The sequence below is a fragment of the Epinephelus lanceolatus genome, chromosome 17 (genome assembly GCF_041903045.1).
Source record: "Epinephelus lanceolatus isolate andai-2023 chromosome 17, ASM4190304v1, whole genome shotgun sequence".
Taxonomy (NCBI): domain Eukaryota; kingdom Metazoa; phylum Chordata; class Actinopteri; order Perciformes; family Serranidae; genus Epinephelus; species Epinephelus lanceolatus.
The window spans coordinates 23,318,810-23,338,191 of NC_135750.1; the positions used below are offsets into that span (position 1 = coordinate 23,318,810).

Consider the following 19,382-nt stretch of genomic DNA (forward strand, 5'->3'; position numbering starts at 1 on the left):
GTTGCATTTTGAAGTAGTTGCAGTGTTACAGCAGGATGCAACAAACAGCCTAAACTACATTAACAAACTAAAAATTAGATTTAGAGTTTGATTTCCGTGTGTGTGTGTGTGTGTGTGTGTGTGTGTGTGTTTGTGTGTCCGTGGCCTCAGGTCTGGTGGACGAGGCCATCGATACCAAATCTCTGCTGGATGCTTCTGAGGAGGCCATAAAGAAAGACATCGACAAGTGCCGAGTTGCCATGGCGAATGTTCAGCCCCAAATGCTTGTTGCCGGGGCAACAAGCATAGCAAGAAGAGCTAATCGGGTCCTGTTGGTGGCTAAGAGGGAAGTGGAGAACTCTGAAGATCCACGGTTCAGAGACACGGTGAAACATGCGTCAGACATCCTCTCCCACACCATCTCACCCATGGTGATGGACGCCAAAGCAGTGGCTGGAAACATACAAGATAAAGGTACAGGATATACAAACACATGTTCAAGATACTGTACGCGCAGGTTTAGTCACACAGGCTGCACCCTCTCCTCCACAGCTCTGCAAAAGGCCTATTTGGACTCGTGTCTGAGGATCCTGGCTTCAGTCGGAAAAGTGAGAGAAGCCTTCCAACCTCAGGAGCCTGACTTCCCTCCTCCACCACCCGACCTGGACCAGCTCCATGTAGGCACATTCAAACACACATACTTCTTATTATCCACAGCTAACCTTCAAATGACTCTACACTTTCCTACCATTACCTACTAACAATGAACGCATTAATACAGATGGGTCATTTTTCATTTATCTTTGGTAGCAGTGACCCCAAACTGTCACCTGCTCCAGTGGAGCTGCTCAGTGTCCCACGGCAGAAAGCTGGTTAGAGTGGGCAGCCCTCGGGTGTAATTATAAATGTGGAGCTGGATGTTGCTGAGTGCAGATTCATGAAGGGTTAAGACTGAATGAAATGTAAACAAATACCTCATACTGCAGGCCTGTTTTACCAAGTGTTAAACCCCCTGTAAAGGCCATGAATACCTGTTTTCTCAGTCAGCTTCTTACAGTGAGTAATTGGGTCCCACATCAGTGCACTATTTTCAATCGCACTTAATTTTACGGTACACTAATAAGACATAATAAGATGTACTTTGTATCAAATTAGAGCAAAGCATAAAATAATATATTCTTCATTAGATAGTAAACGAACACAGTTATACCCTAATTAAACACCATACGTGCAAATTATGCTGTAATAGGAACTCGCATATTATGCCACAGTAGACACAAAATATGCTATATTTAGATTCTATTATTCTAACTCTAATTAGAAACCAAATATGAGATCCTAATACATAATTAGACACCATTGTACAAGATCATAGTCTAATTAGAAATCAAATACAACGCCAGACACAAGGTACTGGCTACATTTAGATGCCATTCTACCCTTATACTACCAAAATAATGCTGTAATTAGACATATTTAAAATTGTTTAGGTCATTTCATGAGAGAGATTTCTATTTTTGTGCTGTTCTTGCTGGGTTGGAGTGGGCGGGGCTCCATTGGAAATAGGTGAAGTCACATACTCCGGTGTACCAATCAAGATTTAGCAGCATTTGGCTTGTTGTTGGGGTGTATGGCCTCTTTGATTTAAATCTGATCAAACCACAACCACACAAAGTTTAAAACTAGTTCTTAATATTAATGTTATAAAGAAATACTTTTAAAACCAGTTAATCGGGGGGTTTACTTTAATATAAGTGACGAAGGGTATCACATACTGTCAGTCTGGAAATAATTCAATTTAAGCAATTGGATGTAATGCTAAACAGGTGATATTGGGACAAACAATATAGCCTAGGACAGAAGTTCTCAAACTTTTAACAGTGTGCACCAACTCAGAATATATTAGCCTCTCCAAGTACCATCACTATGATTGACGTTAAAGTACAGTAGCATAAACCTGCCATATTCAGCTCCAGATAGTTCATTATCATTGACTGTTGTCAGCAGCAGCCACGTTGTACAAAGGAGTAACACTAGAACTGGCACTTAATCTCTTCTACACAACTCTCCTGCACCGGAAGGGCCATTCCCTGTTGGGTGCTATGGAGACACTGGCTCACTGGCTCTGCCTAAGTAGCCACTAGCTCATGCACTTGGTTGATTGTCATTCACTTCAGTTTCAGCAGGCCTGCAGGAAGTATTCTCCTCCTTATCCGCACTTCTCTTACTCATAGCTCCTGTTTGGAGTGACAGTTGCAGTGTTTTTAAACCATTCATTTTACCCCAAATCTCTATTTTGCCACCACAGATTAGCCCTTAACTAATCATGGACAAATGTGTGTGTTATGTTTGTGAACGTGACTACTTAGCAGGCAGATATGGAAACAAAATATCACAGGAAAGGCAAAACTTATTTAAAATTACATGCCAGGGGTCTCATGGGCTCCAAGTATTTTCATTTGCAATATTGTAATATTTTGATTGCAGTATATATACAATATATTTAAAATTTTAAAATGTATATATTTCAGATATTCCTCCGCATACCTCTAGAGGGAGCTTGCATACCAGCAATTGTACACGTACCATAGTTTGAGAACCAGTGGCCTGGGAGTAGGGCTGCCATGATTAGTCGACTAATCGATGACTAATCGACTATTAAAATAATCAGTGACTATTTTAGTAGTCAACTAATCAGTTTGAGTCATTTTTCATAGAAAAGCACTATAAAAGTACCCCAAAATACTCTTACTGCAGCTTTTTACGTTCAGATATTGGCAGCTTTACACACTTTCCCGTGACAGTGAACTAAAACCCTTGTATGTATGTATGAAACAAGACATTAGATGACGTAATTTTGGGATTTGGGCAAGACAGACTGACATTTTTCAACATTTTAACACATTTTTCGATGAAATGATTAGTCGATTAATCGAAGAAATAATCGACAGATTAGTCGACAATGAAAATAATCGTTAGTGGCAGCCTTACCTGGGAGACTACACCAAAACCAAATTGGTATCAAATGTTTAAAAAGCAACTCAACATTCACCGGACATCCTATCTTTTCTGACTTCCAGTGGTTTACCTTCTGTACAGCTGTACTCAAGTACAATAAGACATCACTGTTGGGTGTTGTCACAGGTGCAACAGAGCACATTGTCATGTGATCAGAGATGAAACAGACCTGAAACTTTCCCCCAGAGAGGGCAGCAAAACTCTGCTTTTCAGCCTGGTGTTAATTTACTCTTTAAAGCCCCAGTGTGCAGACTTTTTTCCACCATCCAAAAACCACACCCTCCTTTGTTCATGGACTGCACATGTAAAGGTAACATATGTTGGTCTATGTGAATTTTTTCCAGGTTAGTGATGAGCAGGCGCCACCCAAGCCCCCCTTACCAGAGGGCGAGGTGCCCCCACCTCGGCCCCCTCCTCCGGAGGAGAAGGATGAAGAGTTCCCAGAGCAGAAGGCTGGAGAGGTGCTCAGCGAGCCCATGATGGTGGCGGCCAGGCAGCTGCACGATGAGGCACGCAAGTGGTCGAGCAAGGTTAGTTCACACAAACACACACAGAGAGTTTGCATAGTCACCACATCGAATGAGTTTAATTTCAGAGTCAGTAAAAGTCAGTAGCACACATACCGTACAGTATCATGTTAGTGCTTTGCTGGTCATAATACACTTGTCTGATGGTGAAGTGCCTTCTCGTATTCTGTGAATATCCTGAAGTTTTTCCTGAAATCATGTTGATGCTGAAATGTGGATATCAGTGGCTGGATTCCAATTTCAGAGGGGAAACTGGAAACTGTCATCTGTTCGAGGTGTTGGCATGTCAGGTTGTTACTGGCTTACATATATACACTTACATGCACTAAGAAAATATGAGAAAAACAATCATTTGTGGAGAGACAATCCAACCTCATGAGAGCAAGTGCACAATATTTGCAGTTGTATTCTTTGCACTCTTATCCTTGTGAATGTCTGTGTTCTGTATGTGTGTGTCCAAGTGTTTTTGTGTGGAGGAACTGTGTATAGGAGCATTTATTCTGTATAAATGACCCTTGATTATTCAGGAATAATGCCCTCTCGCTGTCTGTGTGAAGCTCGTAACCGTTCTCCCCTCTCTAGCTTTCCTGACACCTGTTTAGATCTATACATCAGGCACAAAATATCTGTCGTCTTATACACTAAATACACTAAAGGGATGCCAACCACTGTTTTTGGCCTCAAGTAGACTTTGTTTGATTAGGCAAAAGATTTACAACACATTGTCAACACAGCCACTGTCTCAGAGTAAGGCATGTCATCCACCTGCTACCTGCCCAAACCAGCTCCTCTTTCTTCTTTTTTTCCCCCATCTTTGCTTGTGCGTGCTGTTCCACCTCCCTGTCCCTGCTCCTTCACAGTGCTTGTACTCGTTCCTCCTCCCTCCTGTAAATCTCCTGTCCTCTGTTCTTCCATCCAGTGCCTCTCATACTGTACTAAATGCCTCCTTCTCCCATGCTTCCTTCCCTCCTGCAATCCTTGGCTTTCTCCTTCCCCTTCTCCTCCACATTCCTCCTTTTTTCCTCCCCTTTCTTTGCCTCCCTCCCTTCCCTTCCCATCCCCATTGATCCGCCACCAACAATCCCCTCACCCCGCCCCACCCAGCCTGAGGATGAGGAGGCAGTAGAGGAGAGAGAGGTAGATGATGAAGATGAGTTTACTGATGGTGAGGATGACTATGAGCCAGAGCTGCTGATGATGCCCTCCAACCAGCCTGTCAATCAACCCATTCTGGCAGCGGCCCAGTCTCTCCACCAGGAGGCGCGCAAGTGGTCCAGCAAGGTCTGCGCACGCACATGCTCATGAGTGCACACACAACCAGACGTGGGTCAGATAGTGCTGGTAAATGGCTCCCAGTTGTTTGAGCTGCTGGGAGGGATCATGCAGCTGTTTGACCCCCAGCACACAAACATCCACGCATGCATACAGATAGATACACCACACAAGGGAAGCCCCTCGGGAGAAATGTCACACCCTTCGGACTACTGGTCACTGTGGCCATGCAAACAGTGAGCTCTGCATCTGCCACTACCATGGAAACCTCCAAGTAGCTGTGGCTGTTGCTGCATCACACTCAGACATGGTTGACACAATGTTATGCTGATGTCACACTAAAAGTTTGAACTAAAGGTTGAGGATTGTTGGAATGCCAAGTTTGTTTGTTGCACCACCTGGATAAACTGGTACTGGCTTCACAAGCCAGTGAAGCCAAGGATGACAGTTTCCCAAAGACTTCTGGGTGATGTAGTGTTGACATTAGACTGCCTGCTTGCCTGGTATAATCACCTGCATCTGCTTCTTAGTCACAGGGTGCCTACTGATCGCTCCACATCATGGGTACTAACCTCACATTGACTGTAAGATGAGGGGGGGCAGTGGAACCTCAACACTGTTTTCCTCCAAAACTAGTGATGTAAATTACAGCATTATCTTCTCTCACATGAAGGTTGAAGAGTATGTGCTAACATGCACTGACACTGCATGCAGCTTTCTGCTTGTATTTTTAGCACCTGTTTTGCTTTTGTACTTAAAATTAATTTATACAAAGCACCAGTATTCTTTTAAAATGTGGAAACATGACTCACACGCTATGTTTCCATTGCATTCTCATCTCTTATCCAAAGCCATGCCCTTCTCCGGTGTCCTGCTCACAGCTCTCACTGCTTCCTCCTCCGCCCCTCACCCCCCACTTCGCAGGGTAATGACATTATAGCAGCAGCCAAGCGGATGGCCCTGCTGATGGCAGAAATGTCTCGGCTGGTGCGTGGCGGGAGCGGGAACAAACGAGCGCTGATTCAATGTGCCAAGGACATCGCCAAGGCCTCAGATGAGGTGACGAGACTGGCTAAAGAAGTGGCCAAGCAGTGCACCGACAGACGCATCAGAACTAACCTGCTGCAGGTAAGGGCATGCAGACACATACTGAACTGTCCTCTGGGTCTTGTACAGAAAATAATTCACATTTTTCTCGTTCCAAAGGTGTGTGAACGGATCCCCACCATCAGTACGCAGCTGAAGATCCTCTCGACCGTCAAAGCCACTATGCTGGGACGAACAAACATCAGTGAAGAAGAGTCAGAGCAGGTAATCTAGCAAAACTGTATATAACTCACAGGGAAGCAGCCTAAGCTGAACTTAACTAGCTAACAGCATACAAGGAAGTTAAAATGAGCATAACATCAACCAGCTATAACAGTAAAATGCTGCTTTTACATAATACATAATAATGTGGAAGTTCATTTACTCTAGTAGGATAAAAAGGCAAGATCTGTAAGACATTATGATAGAAATAATGACTTAGTATCCCAACATAATGAGAAACGTTATGAAAATAACTAGTTAGTTTCCCCAAATAATGAGAACCATAGTCAAAATAATGAGTCAGAATGTCAAAATACTGAGAAATGGACCTCCATAACAAGTTAGTATCTCAAAATAATAACTTTGTTACTTGAAATAATGAGAAAATGAAAATAATGAGGTAGTATTTCAAAGTACTTCAAAGTATTGCAAAGAAGCTTCAAAAAACTTTCTCAAATAATGGCATAGTATTTCAACATACTTCAAAGTACTGTAAGGAAATTTCAAAAAATAAGTTAGTATCCTAAAATAGTATCTCAAAATAATGAATTAGTTTCCCTAAATAATGAAAACTTTCTCAAAAAACAAGTTAATATTTGAAAATAATGGCTCAGTATCTCAAAATAATGAGAAAATTTCTGAAAGAACAAGCTAGTATCTCAAAATGCTATTTTTTTTTCTTAGAATAATTAGTTAGTTTTCCCACATAATGAAAAGCTTTCTCAAATTATGAGTTAGTATCCTAAAATAAAAAGAAACCTATTCAAAATAATGAGCTAATATTTCAAAATAATGAGAAACATTCTAGAAAAAAAAGTTAGTTAGCTTTCTCAAATGAGTTAGTATCTCAAAATAATGACTTTGTTTCTTAAAATAAGAAATTCAAAATAATGACTTACTTATCTCAGTAACTTAATATCTTTAAATGATAAAAAAAGAAACAATACTTAACCATTTTTTAAGAATTGTTCTCATTATTTTTACATACAGACTCATTATTTCAATAAAGTCTCTAACTATCATGACTTACAGGCTCTTTTTTATCACACTGGCAGAAACGGGCTCCATAATCATAATATATCAGTTACAAGGGACTTTTCTTGTTGACTTAAGATACCTTAGGAACATTTGCTAATATTAGTACTTTTACTCAAGTATGATTTTGAGTGAAGGACTTTTACTTGTGATGCAGTATTTTTTCTTTAAATTGTAAATGATTTATATACTTCTTCCACCACTGATAACTTCATTTTAATTTTGTCCCATCTCTGTTTTTATTTTACTCCTGACTGCTTTATTTCCAATTGTTTACCTCTACCAGGCCACAGAGATGTTGGTCCATAACGCCCAGAATCTAATGCAGTCGGTGAAGGAGACCGTCAGGGAAGCAGAAGCAGCCTCCATCAAGATCCGCACAGATGCAGGATGCACCCTTCGCTGGGTGCGCAAAACCCCCTGGTACCAATAAACAAACCTGGTCCTTGAATCTAGCAACAATCTTAACTTTGCACCGATAGCACACACCTGGGGTAAAAGTAGCGAAGTGCAAACATGTGCACTTCTTCACAGAGGAGACTGATCGTGATGTGGCGTGTACCAGGAACCATCAGATTTGGTACCAAGCAGGTTTCGTTTATCGGAGTGAGTTTAGCTTTGCTCTCCAGCTCTCCTTATCTGTAACTGTGGAATCACATAGGCTTACGGAGACAGTTTTTAATATATATTTTTGGTATGTTGTGTTACAAGAGTTTATCCAAATCCCAGGTATATATTTTTTGCATGAAAATTTTTTCTATTTTCTAAAGGAAAATTATGACATTAAGATACTTATCTCCTAGAGAACATTTACTTTGAATTCTTTTCTTTTTTTCAGTGAGAGTTTCTTATTGTCTATTGTATATACAGTAATAATTTGTTTTATGGACAACACTCAGCTACGAGCTTTATACACTGAGTTTGACACTAAAGTGTGGAGTCTTGTGTGGGCCAACGAGCTCTCCTCTCTTCATGTTTACTTTTAACACTGTTCTTAAATGAAGATCTATGAATTCAAAGGTGATACATCATCACTGTTGTCTGGTGATGTCTGAAGAACCAGAAGGTCTTCTGGATTTAAAGTGTTATACTTATAGGCAAAAGATATAGTTTCAGAAGTGATTGTATAATTTAAAAAGAAATGTACGCTTGTCAATAAATAATGAATAATGTTGATTGCGGGAAGGTCGATTCTTAATAGAAAAGAGGTTTTCATGTGACAGTTGCAGTATGAGTGATAGACGTTAAGGTTTAAGTTGAGACGTTCTTAATGGGTGTATTGAGTTATTTCTTTTAACAGTGAGCAATGCCAAAGGATTTGTTTTATGGTACTGTATGTTTCATCTTAACACTTAAAGGGACAGTTCACCCCGAAATCAAAAATACATATTTTTCCTCTTACCTGTAGTGCTATTTATCAGTCTAGATTGTTTTTGGTGTGAGTTGTTGAGTGCTGGAGATATCGGCCGTAGAGATGTCTGCCTTCTCTTACATATAATGGAACTATATGGCACTCAGCTTGTGGTGCTCAAAGCACCAAAAAATACATTTGAAAAACTCAACAGCAATGTCTCTTTCCAGAAATCATGACCTGCTTACTCAAGATAATCCACAGACCTTGTTGTGAGCAGTTTCATGTAGGGACTATTTTCTTTCTCCTAAACTAAACCCACCAACACCGTGCATTTTGCTAGCTCACCTAGCATCACTGACCTGGCTAACATTACAGCTCAGCTGAGGAGAATGCCATTAATGTTTAGATCTCTCGCTGCCATGAGCACGAGCCTCTCATCCATGAGTAGATGCATGCACAGGCATGGATTTTGAGGGGATGCAGAAGACACATCCCCATCAATATTTAGATGATGTGACTTTGTCCCCCCCTAGTAAAAACATGAAAGTAACAGGACTTTTACTTCGACAAACTGCTCAAACTCAACGCATAGTGGTGGCAATATACAACCTTAAAACAATGGTTGCAATCTGCTATAAAACAGGAAGAAGATGAAGCAACTATGCTGGATAGAAGGAAGGAAGTACCAACCCATTTTCACTCCTTGCTCTCATTGTGTAATATTGCCGGGGAGAGTATACATTGGGGTCAACTGAAAGCCTGGGGATCATAATATAGACGCTAAAGGGTGCCTTTGGCGAAGGCATCACAAGCTGAAGGATGTGACAAGGCATCGGCATTCAACATGCTGGGAATGAGAACAAGCTGGAGAATATTTTCACCATACATTGATGCAGAAAAGACACAAATTGGTGCATCTTTGCATACAGGAATGAAGTGTTTGAAACTCAAAATAAGATAGAAAATAGTTCCTGCATTAAACTGCTCACAACAAGGTCTGTGGATTATCTTGAGTAACTGGGTCATGATTTCTGGAAAGAGACATTGCTGTTGAGTTTTTCAAATGCATTTTTGGCGCTTTGAGCACCACAAGCCGAGTGCCATCTAGTGCTATTTTATTTTGGAGACAGCGGACATCTCTACAGTCGATATCTCCAACACTCTGCAACTCACACCAAAATAATCTAACAGGTAAGAGGAAAAATATGTATTTTTCTTTTTGGGGTGAACTGTCTCTTTAAAATCCAGGTTATTACAAATGAGACAGACCATTTTCTTTAGAGTCACTGAGGTACTTTTTGAGGTCTGGTATTTTTATGTTTTTTGTTTTTAGCAAAAAAAAAAAAAAAATGTTTTCTCTTTTTTAACTAATTGTAGTGCTTTGTTTTTGCACTATCTCTGTAACAGTTGAGCTGTTTGGATATTTTATTCAAAATTCATCAGAACCAATGACGTCAGACAGCTGTTCAACCTCCTGATTGTAGACTTCTCTCCATGTGTGAGCTCACTCATCCCACTCTGAATGCTCTGAAGCATCATCTTCATATAAGACAACCCCGGTGGTTTGGAAACAAAAACAACCTTTTTAAGTGATACCAGGCATTGATGTCAGTGTCGTTTTTGTTATAGGAGTAGAGTTTTGTCTGGAAAAAATACACAGCAGTTTAAAGATTTGTGATTGGTAAATTCAATCAAATCATTGAAAACATATTTTCATTCCCTACACAGTAATTCATTGAGTTTTATGACACATTTTTACAATGGCCGGGCAAATTTAACTATTAAATGGAGAATGTGTATGTGTGTGTGTGTGTGTGTGTGTGTGTATGTGTGAAACCTCTTCACTTAATCAGTATTAGTGAGCCGTGCCCTCGATGGTTACAGGGACAGAGCTCTAAATGTTAGCCGCATTTACATCTTTATTTGAGCCTACTGAGCATGTAGCAGTCACTGACCCCTCACTGAGAGCGACAGGGTGTACTTCTGTGTGTACTTGATGTGTTCATTCACACCCTGAATGTATTCTGATAGCTTCTCGCCCTGCCAACACATCTGCTGTGCCTTGGAAGAATAAAAGACTATAATAATGTTGAATGGAGTCAGCCTCTTAATTTGCTCTCACACGTCACTGGTATCATAACATAAGATGAGTGAGTGTGATTGGGGAGCAAGACTTAAGGGGATAGTTCACTTGAAAATCAAAAATACATATTCACCTCTTGCCTGTAGTGCTCTTTATCATGTGTGGTTCCCAACTGGTGGGTTGCGGTCCAAAAGTGGGTTGTGGGTCCATTCTGAAAAGACTGCAAGTGACTTGCGAACGTGTCAAGTTTGTAAAAAAACACTTGAAGTGCCATTTCCTGCTGTAGAGTGACTAAATAGGCTACTTAACAGAGACAACAAACTAGTTCAACAACATGGCCAAATGCAAGTATGAGGCTGAATAAATTTGACTGTGTGGACCTTAAACTAATGACTAATATCTGGACCCTGTGGGGAACCACTGATGTAGACTGTAGCGTGGATCTTCTCATGGATGGGAGGACATGCAAGTATAAAGACAACTCGCTACACCCTTGAAGGCAGGGCTTCGTTAATTCCTATGAAAGTTGCTCAGTGGTGCAGGAAGCCAAAAAAGTTTGACTTCCTGGGTATATAATTACCCTGATCTTGTGCGTCATTGGGCCAATAGAGCAAGCGCCTCAAGACTTCAAGCTGAGCGGCAAATTTCTGGTTGAGCACCCCATTAAAGTAAATGGTGATAGAAATGATTTTCTAGGCTTACGAAATGTAACTGGACCGAATCGATTGAACCCGACAGTGACTTGAGTCATTTCCCAAGAGTTGTGACTGTAAAAAAACAAATGATCCAGTTATTTACAGATGTCCCTTTCACAATGTAAGTCAATTGGAAAAAGCATTTTTGGGCCCCATGGCATCATGTGACCGTTTCAGAAGTTGTATTTCCACTGATTGGCCAATATGAAAATTGGCTTCAAAGCCTGGTGCACTTCCTGAGGAGGAGAAAAAAAGATGTATTTTGATATTGAGTCCTTTTAACTAACAGTATTCCAATAGTGCAGTGTGTTACAACAAATGTACAGCCATGCTGAGGCAGTACGAGGCACAGAGACAAGTGGGTGTAACTGCAGCTGGAGCAGCTACATAACCCGACCTTCACCTACATGACAAGCCATATCTGCACTTCAGTCCATGATCAGCACCCTTCACTCCATGGCCTGGAAGAGGAAGTCCCAACAAAATTGTGAAGTTGCTGAGCTATTAGCTAGCTACATTAATAGAGAGGTGGTTAGAGTAAGGGTAATAGGAAGGGTTACATCTTGTTACTTAGAAAGTGAATCATGTCTTCATGTATTATTACGTGGATTATAGCTACATTAAGTCTCATTTATTCACTACAGTTTGGGATTGTAGCAGTGTTCAGATAGCTGTCGCATTGGTAGGTTTGTCTTGTACATGTGGTGGGCGTGGTTTGTAGGGGCGTGTCGTGTACGCTACAAATGGAATGAGCCTGCAGCTATACATGTCTCCACAGAGATGGTTTAAGGTATATGCTAATGTCCACATGCTAACATGCCTGCAGTGAGTGCTAGCATGCTGAAGTTGATGTTCACCATGTTTATTATCTTAGTTTAGTGTTAGCATGCGAGCATTTGCAAATGAACACAAGGTAAAACTAAGGCCATCGGGAATGTCATAATAAACCAAAGTTAGCCACACTGTTAGCATGGCAGAAAGAGCACACGTGAACACGTCATTTTAAAGCTTTTATGAGACATCTTAAACACTGACATACTGACTAAGGCCATCGGGAATGTCATAATAAACCAAAGTTAGCCACACTGTTAGCATGGCAGAAAGAGCACACGTGAACACGTCATTTTAAAGCTTTTATGAGACATCTTAAACACTGACATACAGATTCAACTTCATACAAGAGCTTAAAGTAGTATTTTCCACGTGGACAACTGATTGTGCAAATCTTGTGCTGAGAAAATAAGTTGCATTCAAGATTGTGTGAGGCTTTTGTAGATTTCTGAGTGCTTTTTACACGACTGTTCCCAACAGACTGCCTGAATCACTGGCTCGTTTCGAGGCTCTGCAGATAGTTGTACTCCCTTAGTCAAATGTACCTTGGATGTAAAGAAAATATACTTTCCCTCAGGCCTCCCAGCCATGCAGTGTGTGCTGTAGTGTGCTATGCAAAGCACTGTAACCTACCTTACAAGGCCACATTAAGGAGTGAATGCGTGCAAAAATACCTGCTCTAAAGACAGTGACTTAAGACACTGCAGCTACTCATAAAGTAGACACGTAAGATTCTTCAAAAATAAACATATATATAGGTATAAAACTTGGTGCTACTGTAATTGTGTAAAAATGTCTTCAAAAGGAATGGCTGCTTAAGTTCAGGCAACATGTAGGTATGATTGTACAGGTGTGTTTAAGTTGTGAGGAGCAAGGCGGTAAGCTGCGAGTGTCCCTTTTTGAATCGAAATATTCCCCTTAGGCAACACTCAGAAGGTGTTAAAAGACAAAAGAAAAACAGAAACAGTACAAAAGAAAGAGGAATGGTTCATATAATGCAACACATTTAAACTGGATAGAAACTAATAGCACTTCAACAAGGTCACATTGATTATTAAGGCTTCCCTTTACAGGCCACACATACCATCCGGTCATTTGTAATGCTAAACACATAATAAATAACTCATTAATGACAATGAGCCAGAGGATATGTAAGACATTTTTGGAGCACTGATAACTTTGACGCCTATTTGGCACACTGGGTTGTTGACCTCTGACCTCTGACCTCTGACAGTCATTACTCAGGTCCGCACTTGGAATTTCCCCGCTTTGGTCAAATATTTGACCCCTTTAAATGGCTTGTACTTCTCTCCGTACATGTCGAGACGACTCACCTTCAGACCTGCACAGAGGGGAGAGAAGCATAGTGAGCAAAGACTCAAAATGGACTTTGAACTTGGCCCAGTTAAAAGATTAAAAGGTCATGGAGCAAGGGTTACCTGATATGGCCAGCTGCTGGATCTTCAGGTCGATGTTGAGTGGGGGGTTTTCTTCAGGTTTGGGAGCTCCTGCCTGCAGACTTAGACTGCCTCGCAAGTTGGGAAGCTTCTGGGGGTTCAGTTTCCCAATGTCCCAAACCAGCACCTATCAAAACACAGACATGCTCCACATAAGGACAATAAAACAAAACGCTTTATCTATTTTCTCCGTAACACCACCAGTTCTGACCAAGATCACATCAGTTGCTTCATCGCAGAGCAACAAAAAAAACTATTCTATAATGTTATTTTAAAAATCTCCTGGCTTTAAAGAGCAGTTTTAAAGGGATAGTTTGTAGTTTTTTGAAGTGAGGTTGTATTAGGTACTTATTCATAGTCAGTGTATTCCCTACAGGGGATGGCAGTTAGCACAGACCGAGTTTGGAAAAACAGACAGGAATACCGGCACGGAAGCTAAGCAATGTACTGCTGTAGAGGGGGCAGCAGCAAAACATATTTTTGTTACAGAAAAAAAAAATCTGTTTAAGTGTGGTGTAAGACAGCCTTTTCTGACAGGGAGCTCAAGCTGTTGATACTAAGAAACATTCTTTTTTAGAGAGTGTCCCCTCTCTAAATTTGGAAGTTTTTTGGGTCCATGAATGCAGCACAAGCGGAGCTCTCCATGAGTTATTTTTTTCCTGAGTTGTGGGGTGGATAATTGATCTACTGATTTGTTCAGAGCTGATCAGATCACATCGTTGGAGAGAAGCGGCTGCTGCAGAGGCGAATTAGACCCAGTTTAGACCCAGCAGAATGAACAGTTAAGTTTCACCTTTAATGCACCTGACACTCTGCTGCACAATCTGTACTCAGACAGTGTGGTGCTATGAATGACCAAACAGTATAAATATTTTAACAGTGCTCCTAATGCATGGTCCAGCTCTAAAAATAGAAAATCTATTTGTGGCAGCAGATGTTTTGATCGTGGCAGGCCGCCATAAAAAAAAATAATAATAATAATTAATGTGTGAGAAACCCTACATAGATAACAGGTTCAGTTCTCCATGGGTTGTCTAATGGCAAGGTCAAGTGGTGAAAATATAAAGTATGATTAAACTTACACTGATTTATTTTCTTGGTGGAATCTTTTTTTTAAGTTAGCTAAAATACATGTTGCTGCTACCGGCCATCCACAGCAGTAAATTGTTTAGCTTCCATGGCGGTACTCCTGCCTGCTTCTGCTTCTCCAATCTGGGGGCACGCCAACCACCATTTACTACAGGTAACACATTTACTATGTTTAAGTATCTCATACCACCCCACTTCACAAGATCTAAACTATCCCTTTGATGTTACTTTGGCTATTAATTTAGGGGTAGGCAGGTAAAATGTAAGTAGCTTTGTAGTGAAGCATTTGACAATATTGACAAAAACTGAGAAGTATGATGGACACTGACCGGACAAAAGGGCCCACATTTAAAAGAGGAGGCCGTTCTCATTTAACACAGACCTACTGTGCTGCTGCTTAGGACAGCTTTGTAAATGACTGGTTACCTTGGTAGCGAGGTCGTAGGTGTAGTTTCCCTGTGTGGCTGTGAGGTTGGCACTGAGCACAGCTTTAGGCATGTGGATGGTGACCATCAAGCCCTCCACTGTCTTTCCCATGGTCTGTTTGGGTCCGATCGTGATGTCCAGGCGACCACAAGGTCCCGACTCAAAGAAACTGATGCTCTGTTTCACATAAACTGGAATGGCCACGAGGCTGAGGAGGGACAGAGACATAATTGAACGCGATGACAATAAACAGCTGGGTTCAGCAGGCAGACAGCAACCAGCTTTTGTTTACAAGTAAACACAGTGTGGATTGTGAATCCTTACTGGGGAAATTAAACAAGAATTTTGATCCACTCCTCTGCATCACAAAGATTTTATTGTTGCTATTAGATGCTGACTACCAAATCACGCACCTAAATACATTTTTTTAAATTTAATTTAACACATACAGATGTGCATGTGCCTACTTTTGAGAGCTGACATGGTAGTTCATGAGGGTGAAGTTTCCATCTGGCGGGATGAAAGAGAGGGCACGCTCCGACTCCCAGCGCTTAAACCGTACACACGGGTGGAAACTCACATCATCGAGAAGACGAGGATTCTGTCAACAACAACAACAACAACAACAACAACAATGGCGAGTGAATTTTATACTTAAGCACATAAATAAAAAACACAGAACTGAGAGGACGTGAACCCACCATGAAAGACAAAGTCAGGTCAGGCATCCCAGTGAGCCTCACACAGGCTTCAATCACACCCTGGATCTCTGCAAATACTGTTGTACCTGCATAAGAAGAGATTTAAAGAAATGCAAGCATGTTTAAAATGTGATCACACCTAATTATATAATCTTCCAGGAAAAGTAAACACTTCTAACTGTCATGGACACACTCTTCAATTGTGGTGATCACACAAGTTTGTACCTGATTTGTCCACGATGGCATCTATTTCCTCAATCACATCGAAATATGCCTCATTATTGGTGTATTTAACACCAGCGCGCCTCCATGGGATATTGGACAATTGACCGGTTGGTAATGTGTCTCCAACGTTACTACCTCCTGGAAAACACACACACAAGAAGGGCAAAAATATAAATGTACATATAAACATTGTAGATGCTATGAAATTTGGTTTTTAGTAGACAGACGCTGGGGACAGGTTAGACTGACCTTTATCACCAGAGTCAGGGTGACCTCTGTTTACCTGTGAGCGTGTTGACAACTGATCGCAGGATGGTAGGAGGCCTGATCATCTCTTTGAGCACGTTGGACTCTGTTGCTAGTGGGAAGCCGTTGTCCAGCATCTCCTCCAACAGCTCGTACACCGTCACCACATTGTCCTTGATAATGCTTTCTGAGCACTCTCCAAAGTAGTCCTGTCGACGAATGCAAAGAAAAAACTGTCTTGTCAACAACCTCAATTTTTAAAAAAAATTTAAGATCCTATGTGAATCCCATTGTGTACAATATATATTTTTTGTGTGTATTGTTTCTGTAGTGAATATACAAGAAATCCAGATGCTTTACTTTTACCAGTGTTGGGCAAGTTACCAGTTAATTTCAATTGAAACTGAAAAGTTAGATTACAATATTTCTGTCTGTGTAGATCAGCGGTTCCCAACCTTTCTCCTTAAGGGATCCCTTCTCCAATCATTGAGTAAACTGCCGACCTTTGACTAAGTAACATACATTTCATACTATATTCAATGCAAAAAAAAATACAACTCTATAGAACAACTGATAAATTGTACAATTAACCCAAATAGTGAACGCAACAATGGCAGGAAGTTTATGTAAAACAGTCTATTTGGATTCTTTTTTCCAGATTATTTCATTTGAATATGAGTTCTCCTGATAATTTTAGTAACTTTACACAATTTGCTGTCTGTTCTATGCTTTAGGGCTTCTTTTTTGACCTTTTTTTTCTTCCCCCTGATGCTTGGCCATTATTCTACTAGCTCTTGGGTCATTTTACCAGTGTTCTTTTTAATGCAGGGCGAGGCTGTTTAGCATAGAGTGAAGGCTCTGTGAATAAAGCTGGTGCCAAAGTCTTCATCATGCCCTTATCCTGTCAGATTTATTTTACGTTTATATTTTGACTAGATTAGATAATGTGAAAATACCTGGAGACCAGTTACTTCTCACATCATATGGGTCAGTTAAAAAAAAATCACATACGTGAGACAAACGGTACTTTCATCTTTCAGCGAAGAGTACTCAACTTCCCAAAAGCGTGGCCCTTGCTGTCAACTTTATGCTTTTTTGCTGTGGTCATGTCTGCTACCTAGCAGGAGATGTCTGTTGATGGTAAGTGTTGGCTTGCTAGTTTACCGTCTGTTTATGAAAACACAATGATTCCACCTGCTGCATATGATAGTCTACCATTGTGAGGTGAACAGAAAAAATGCAAGTGAACTAACTACATTGTGTAACAGCCCACCTATGGCATTCCAGTCAGGAACACTTAAGTTTATTTCCATTTGAATTATTATATTTGGTGGTGTGGCTCTGTTCTGGGGCCTCTCTGCCTTTCCTTGGGCCCACACAGAAAGCCTAAGGTGGAGAGAACACACCTCTCTGCCCTTCCACTTGCAAGAGAGGAAAGCCTGAGGCAGACAGAGCAAACCTCTCTGCCCTTTCTCGTGCCCACATGGAAAGCCTAAGGCAGGGAGAGCAGCAGCAAAGACCCCCGGGAACAGAACAGAGCAGCATCAATGACAAACAGAAATGACATTGATAAGTCAGACACAGCATGAAAAGGAGGTGCTGGGGTGGAGGCGGGTTGCAAAGCAGTTTAAGTAGGGCACCCTGAATGAGATTCGCCAATTAGTTGCATAGAGAGCAATCTAGTGATCTATTAGCTGACTCTCATCCATCAGTCAGCTGCTCCATCAGTTGATAAGGCTGTTTAAAATCAGCTGATGTAGCTGGGATGTGAGCTGTGCTTGACATCATGTCCTGCCTGAATGTTTTAAAAAGACATACCACTGGCCATTTAAAACCAGTCAGGGGGCCACAATTGACCCCCAGGGCTGATGTAGCCCTCTCTAGTGGCCTTAAAATTGAGAAAACATGATGCAATGCCAAATAGACTGCCCTACATGCTAGAAAACTTTCTCTGCCCTGATGCCCCCTTTATTCCCCTCCCCAAGCCTAAATCCACCACTGCAAGACAATACCCATAAACATCTGTCTGACTTTTAAATTCTGGCATTTATTTGTCAATTTCAACTCAAAATTTAATCCCACCTGAAAAGTGTCTGCCACTCTGTGGAGGAACTCGATGACAAACAGTGGAGGGACCTCAGTCTGGATGACAGACAGGAAGAAGAGCTTGCCCCTGTATATGCTGATGAGATAGTGGTGTGGGGTCTGGAGGACTGGGGGAACATCCTCCGGGTCCACCGCCTTCTCCTTAGCCTCGAAAAAGTAATCACACACACTCCTGCTGATGACACTCTTCCAGTGTTTCTCCAGGAAGATGTCTCCAGAGTGACTGATCAGGAACAGACTGTGGATCATCTCAGCTGCAACAGTGAGGGGGTTGTTGCTGTTAGTGTGGGGGCAGATAGTTGATCAAATATTTGATTGCACCCAAATCAAAACAATGCAAATATTAATATAAAGCAGTGTCACTTGGTGTCAACGTTTACCTACTGTCACTCTGTGTTAAAATAACTTCAACCACAGGTAACTTAACCGGCTGGCTAGCGAACAGAGATTGGAAACTTCCGACATTTTTACCATCCTTAATGTTAAACAAAAATAAACTTCAGAGTGACAGTGCAGCAGCAACATGGCAGCTTTAAACAGCGGATCATGTAAACAAAGTTTCTGAGATTGCTTAAAAGTTTTACCTGCTAACTCCGGGTGCCTGTGCCAAGGATACTTGGTGCCAGTATGGCAGACTAGTCCGAGTTACTGAGGAGACGCCTGCACATCTACTCACACGTAAACACAAACTAGTCACGAGTACTAATCTTTAACGCAAAATAACAATGCTCAGACACGATTAGTAAAACATTACAATTAATTCTGGATTGTTTAAATACAAATAAACTTTTGAGTCAACCTGACAGACACTGTCAGAGCAAAGTTTCGGACTTTTTAATCAGGCACAGTTTGCGGGCAGCTAACACCAAGATCTGTATGGGAGCACTTGGGAGTTTCTTGCCCTGAGTGTCGCCTTGCAGGTGTGCATGCATGGTGAAACAAGTGATTGACTATTTCAGCTTCACATTAAAATACTTTGCTTAATAATTCTTAGTACAGTAATGCACTGTAAGTCTTAAATTGAGATCCA

General features: G+C 41.2%; 2 protein-coding genes across 6 annotated transcripts in view; one reads left to right on the top strand and one right to left on the bottom strand.

The window, feature by feature from the left end:
• LOC117248434 (vinculin-like) overlaps positions 1 to 8,315 on the top strand; it is a 33,101-nt gene extending 24,786 nt beyond the window's left edge. For 2 of the 4 annotated variants that reach the window (XM_033613513.2, XM_033613516.2), the window contains 7 exons: positions 151 to 453; positions 532 to 656; positions 3,342 to 3,527; positions 4,629 to 4,805; positions 5,721 to 5,924; positions 6,003 to 6,107; positions 7,426 to 8,315. In XM_033613513.2, coding sequence (XP_033469404.1) covers positions 151 to 453; positions 532 to 656; positions 3,342 to 3,527; positions 4,629 to 4,805; positions 5,721 to 5,924; positions 6,003 to 6,107; positions 7,426 to 7,572 — 1,247 coding nt within the window. In that variant the 3' untranslated portion in view covers positions 7,573 to 8,315. The remainder of the gene's footprint in view (positions 1 to 150; positions 454 to 531; positions 657 to 3,341; positions 3,528 to 4,628; positions 4,806 to 5,720; positions 5,925 to 6,002; positions 6,108 to 7,425) is intronic. The other 2 variants (XM_078176202.1, XM_033613519.2) reach the window with 1 other exon arrangement.
• Positions 8,316 to 12,268: 3,953 nt separating this feature from the next.
• On the bottom strand, positions 12,269 to 19,200 carry ap3m1 (adaptor related protein complex 3 subunit mu 1). 2 transcript variants are annotated; one of them, XM_033612593.2, is made up of 9 exons: positions 18,937 to 19,200; positions 18,329 to 18,606; positions 16,284 to 16,455; positions 16,001 to 16,138; positions 15,776 to 15,861; positions 15,542 to 15,675; positions 15,075 to 15,282; positions 13,542 to 13,686; positions 12,269 to 13,444 (listed from the first exon to the last, which is right to left on the bottom strand). In XM_033612593.2, exons 2-9 carry the CDS (start codon positions 18,599 to 18,601, stop codon positions 13,344 to 13,346), a joined length of 1,257 nt encoding a protein of 418 aa, XP_033468484.1. In that variant the 5' UTR covers positions 18,602 to 18,606; positions 18,937 to 19,200; the 3' UTR covers positions 12,269 to 13,343. The 2 variants fall into 2 exon arrangements, with proteins under 2 accessions (XP_033468484.1, XP_033468485.1); XM_033612594.2 differs by having other exon boundaries at positions 18,329 to 18,629.
• Between the last annotated feature and the right edge of the window lie 182 nt (positions 19,201 to 19,382).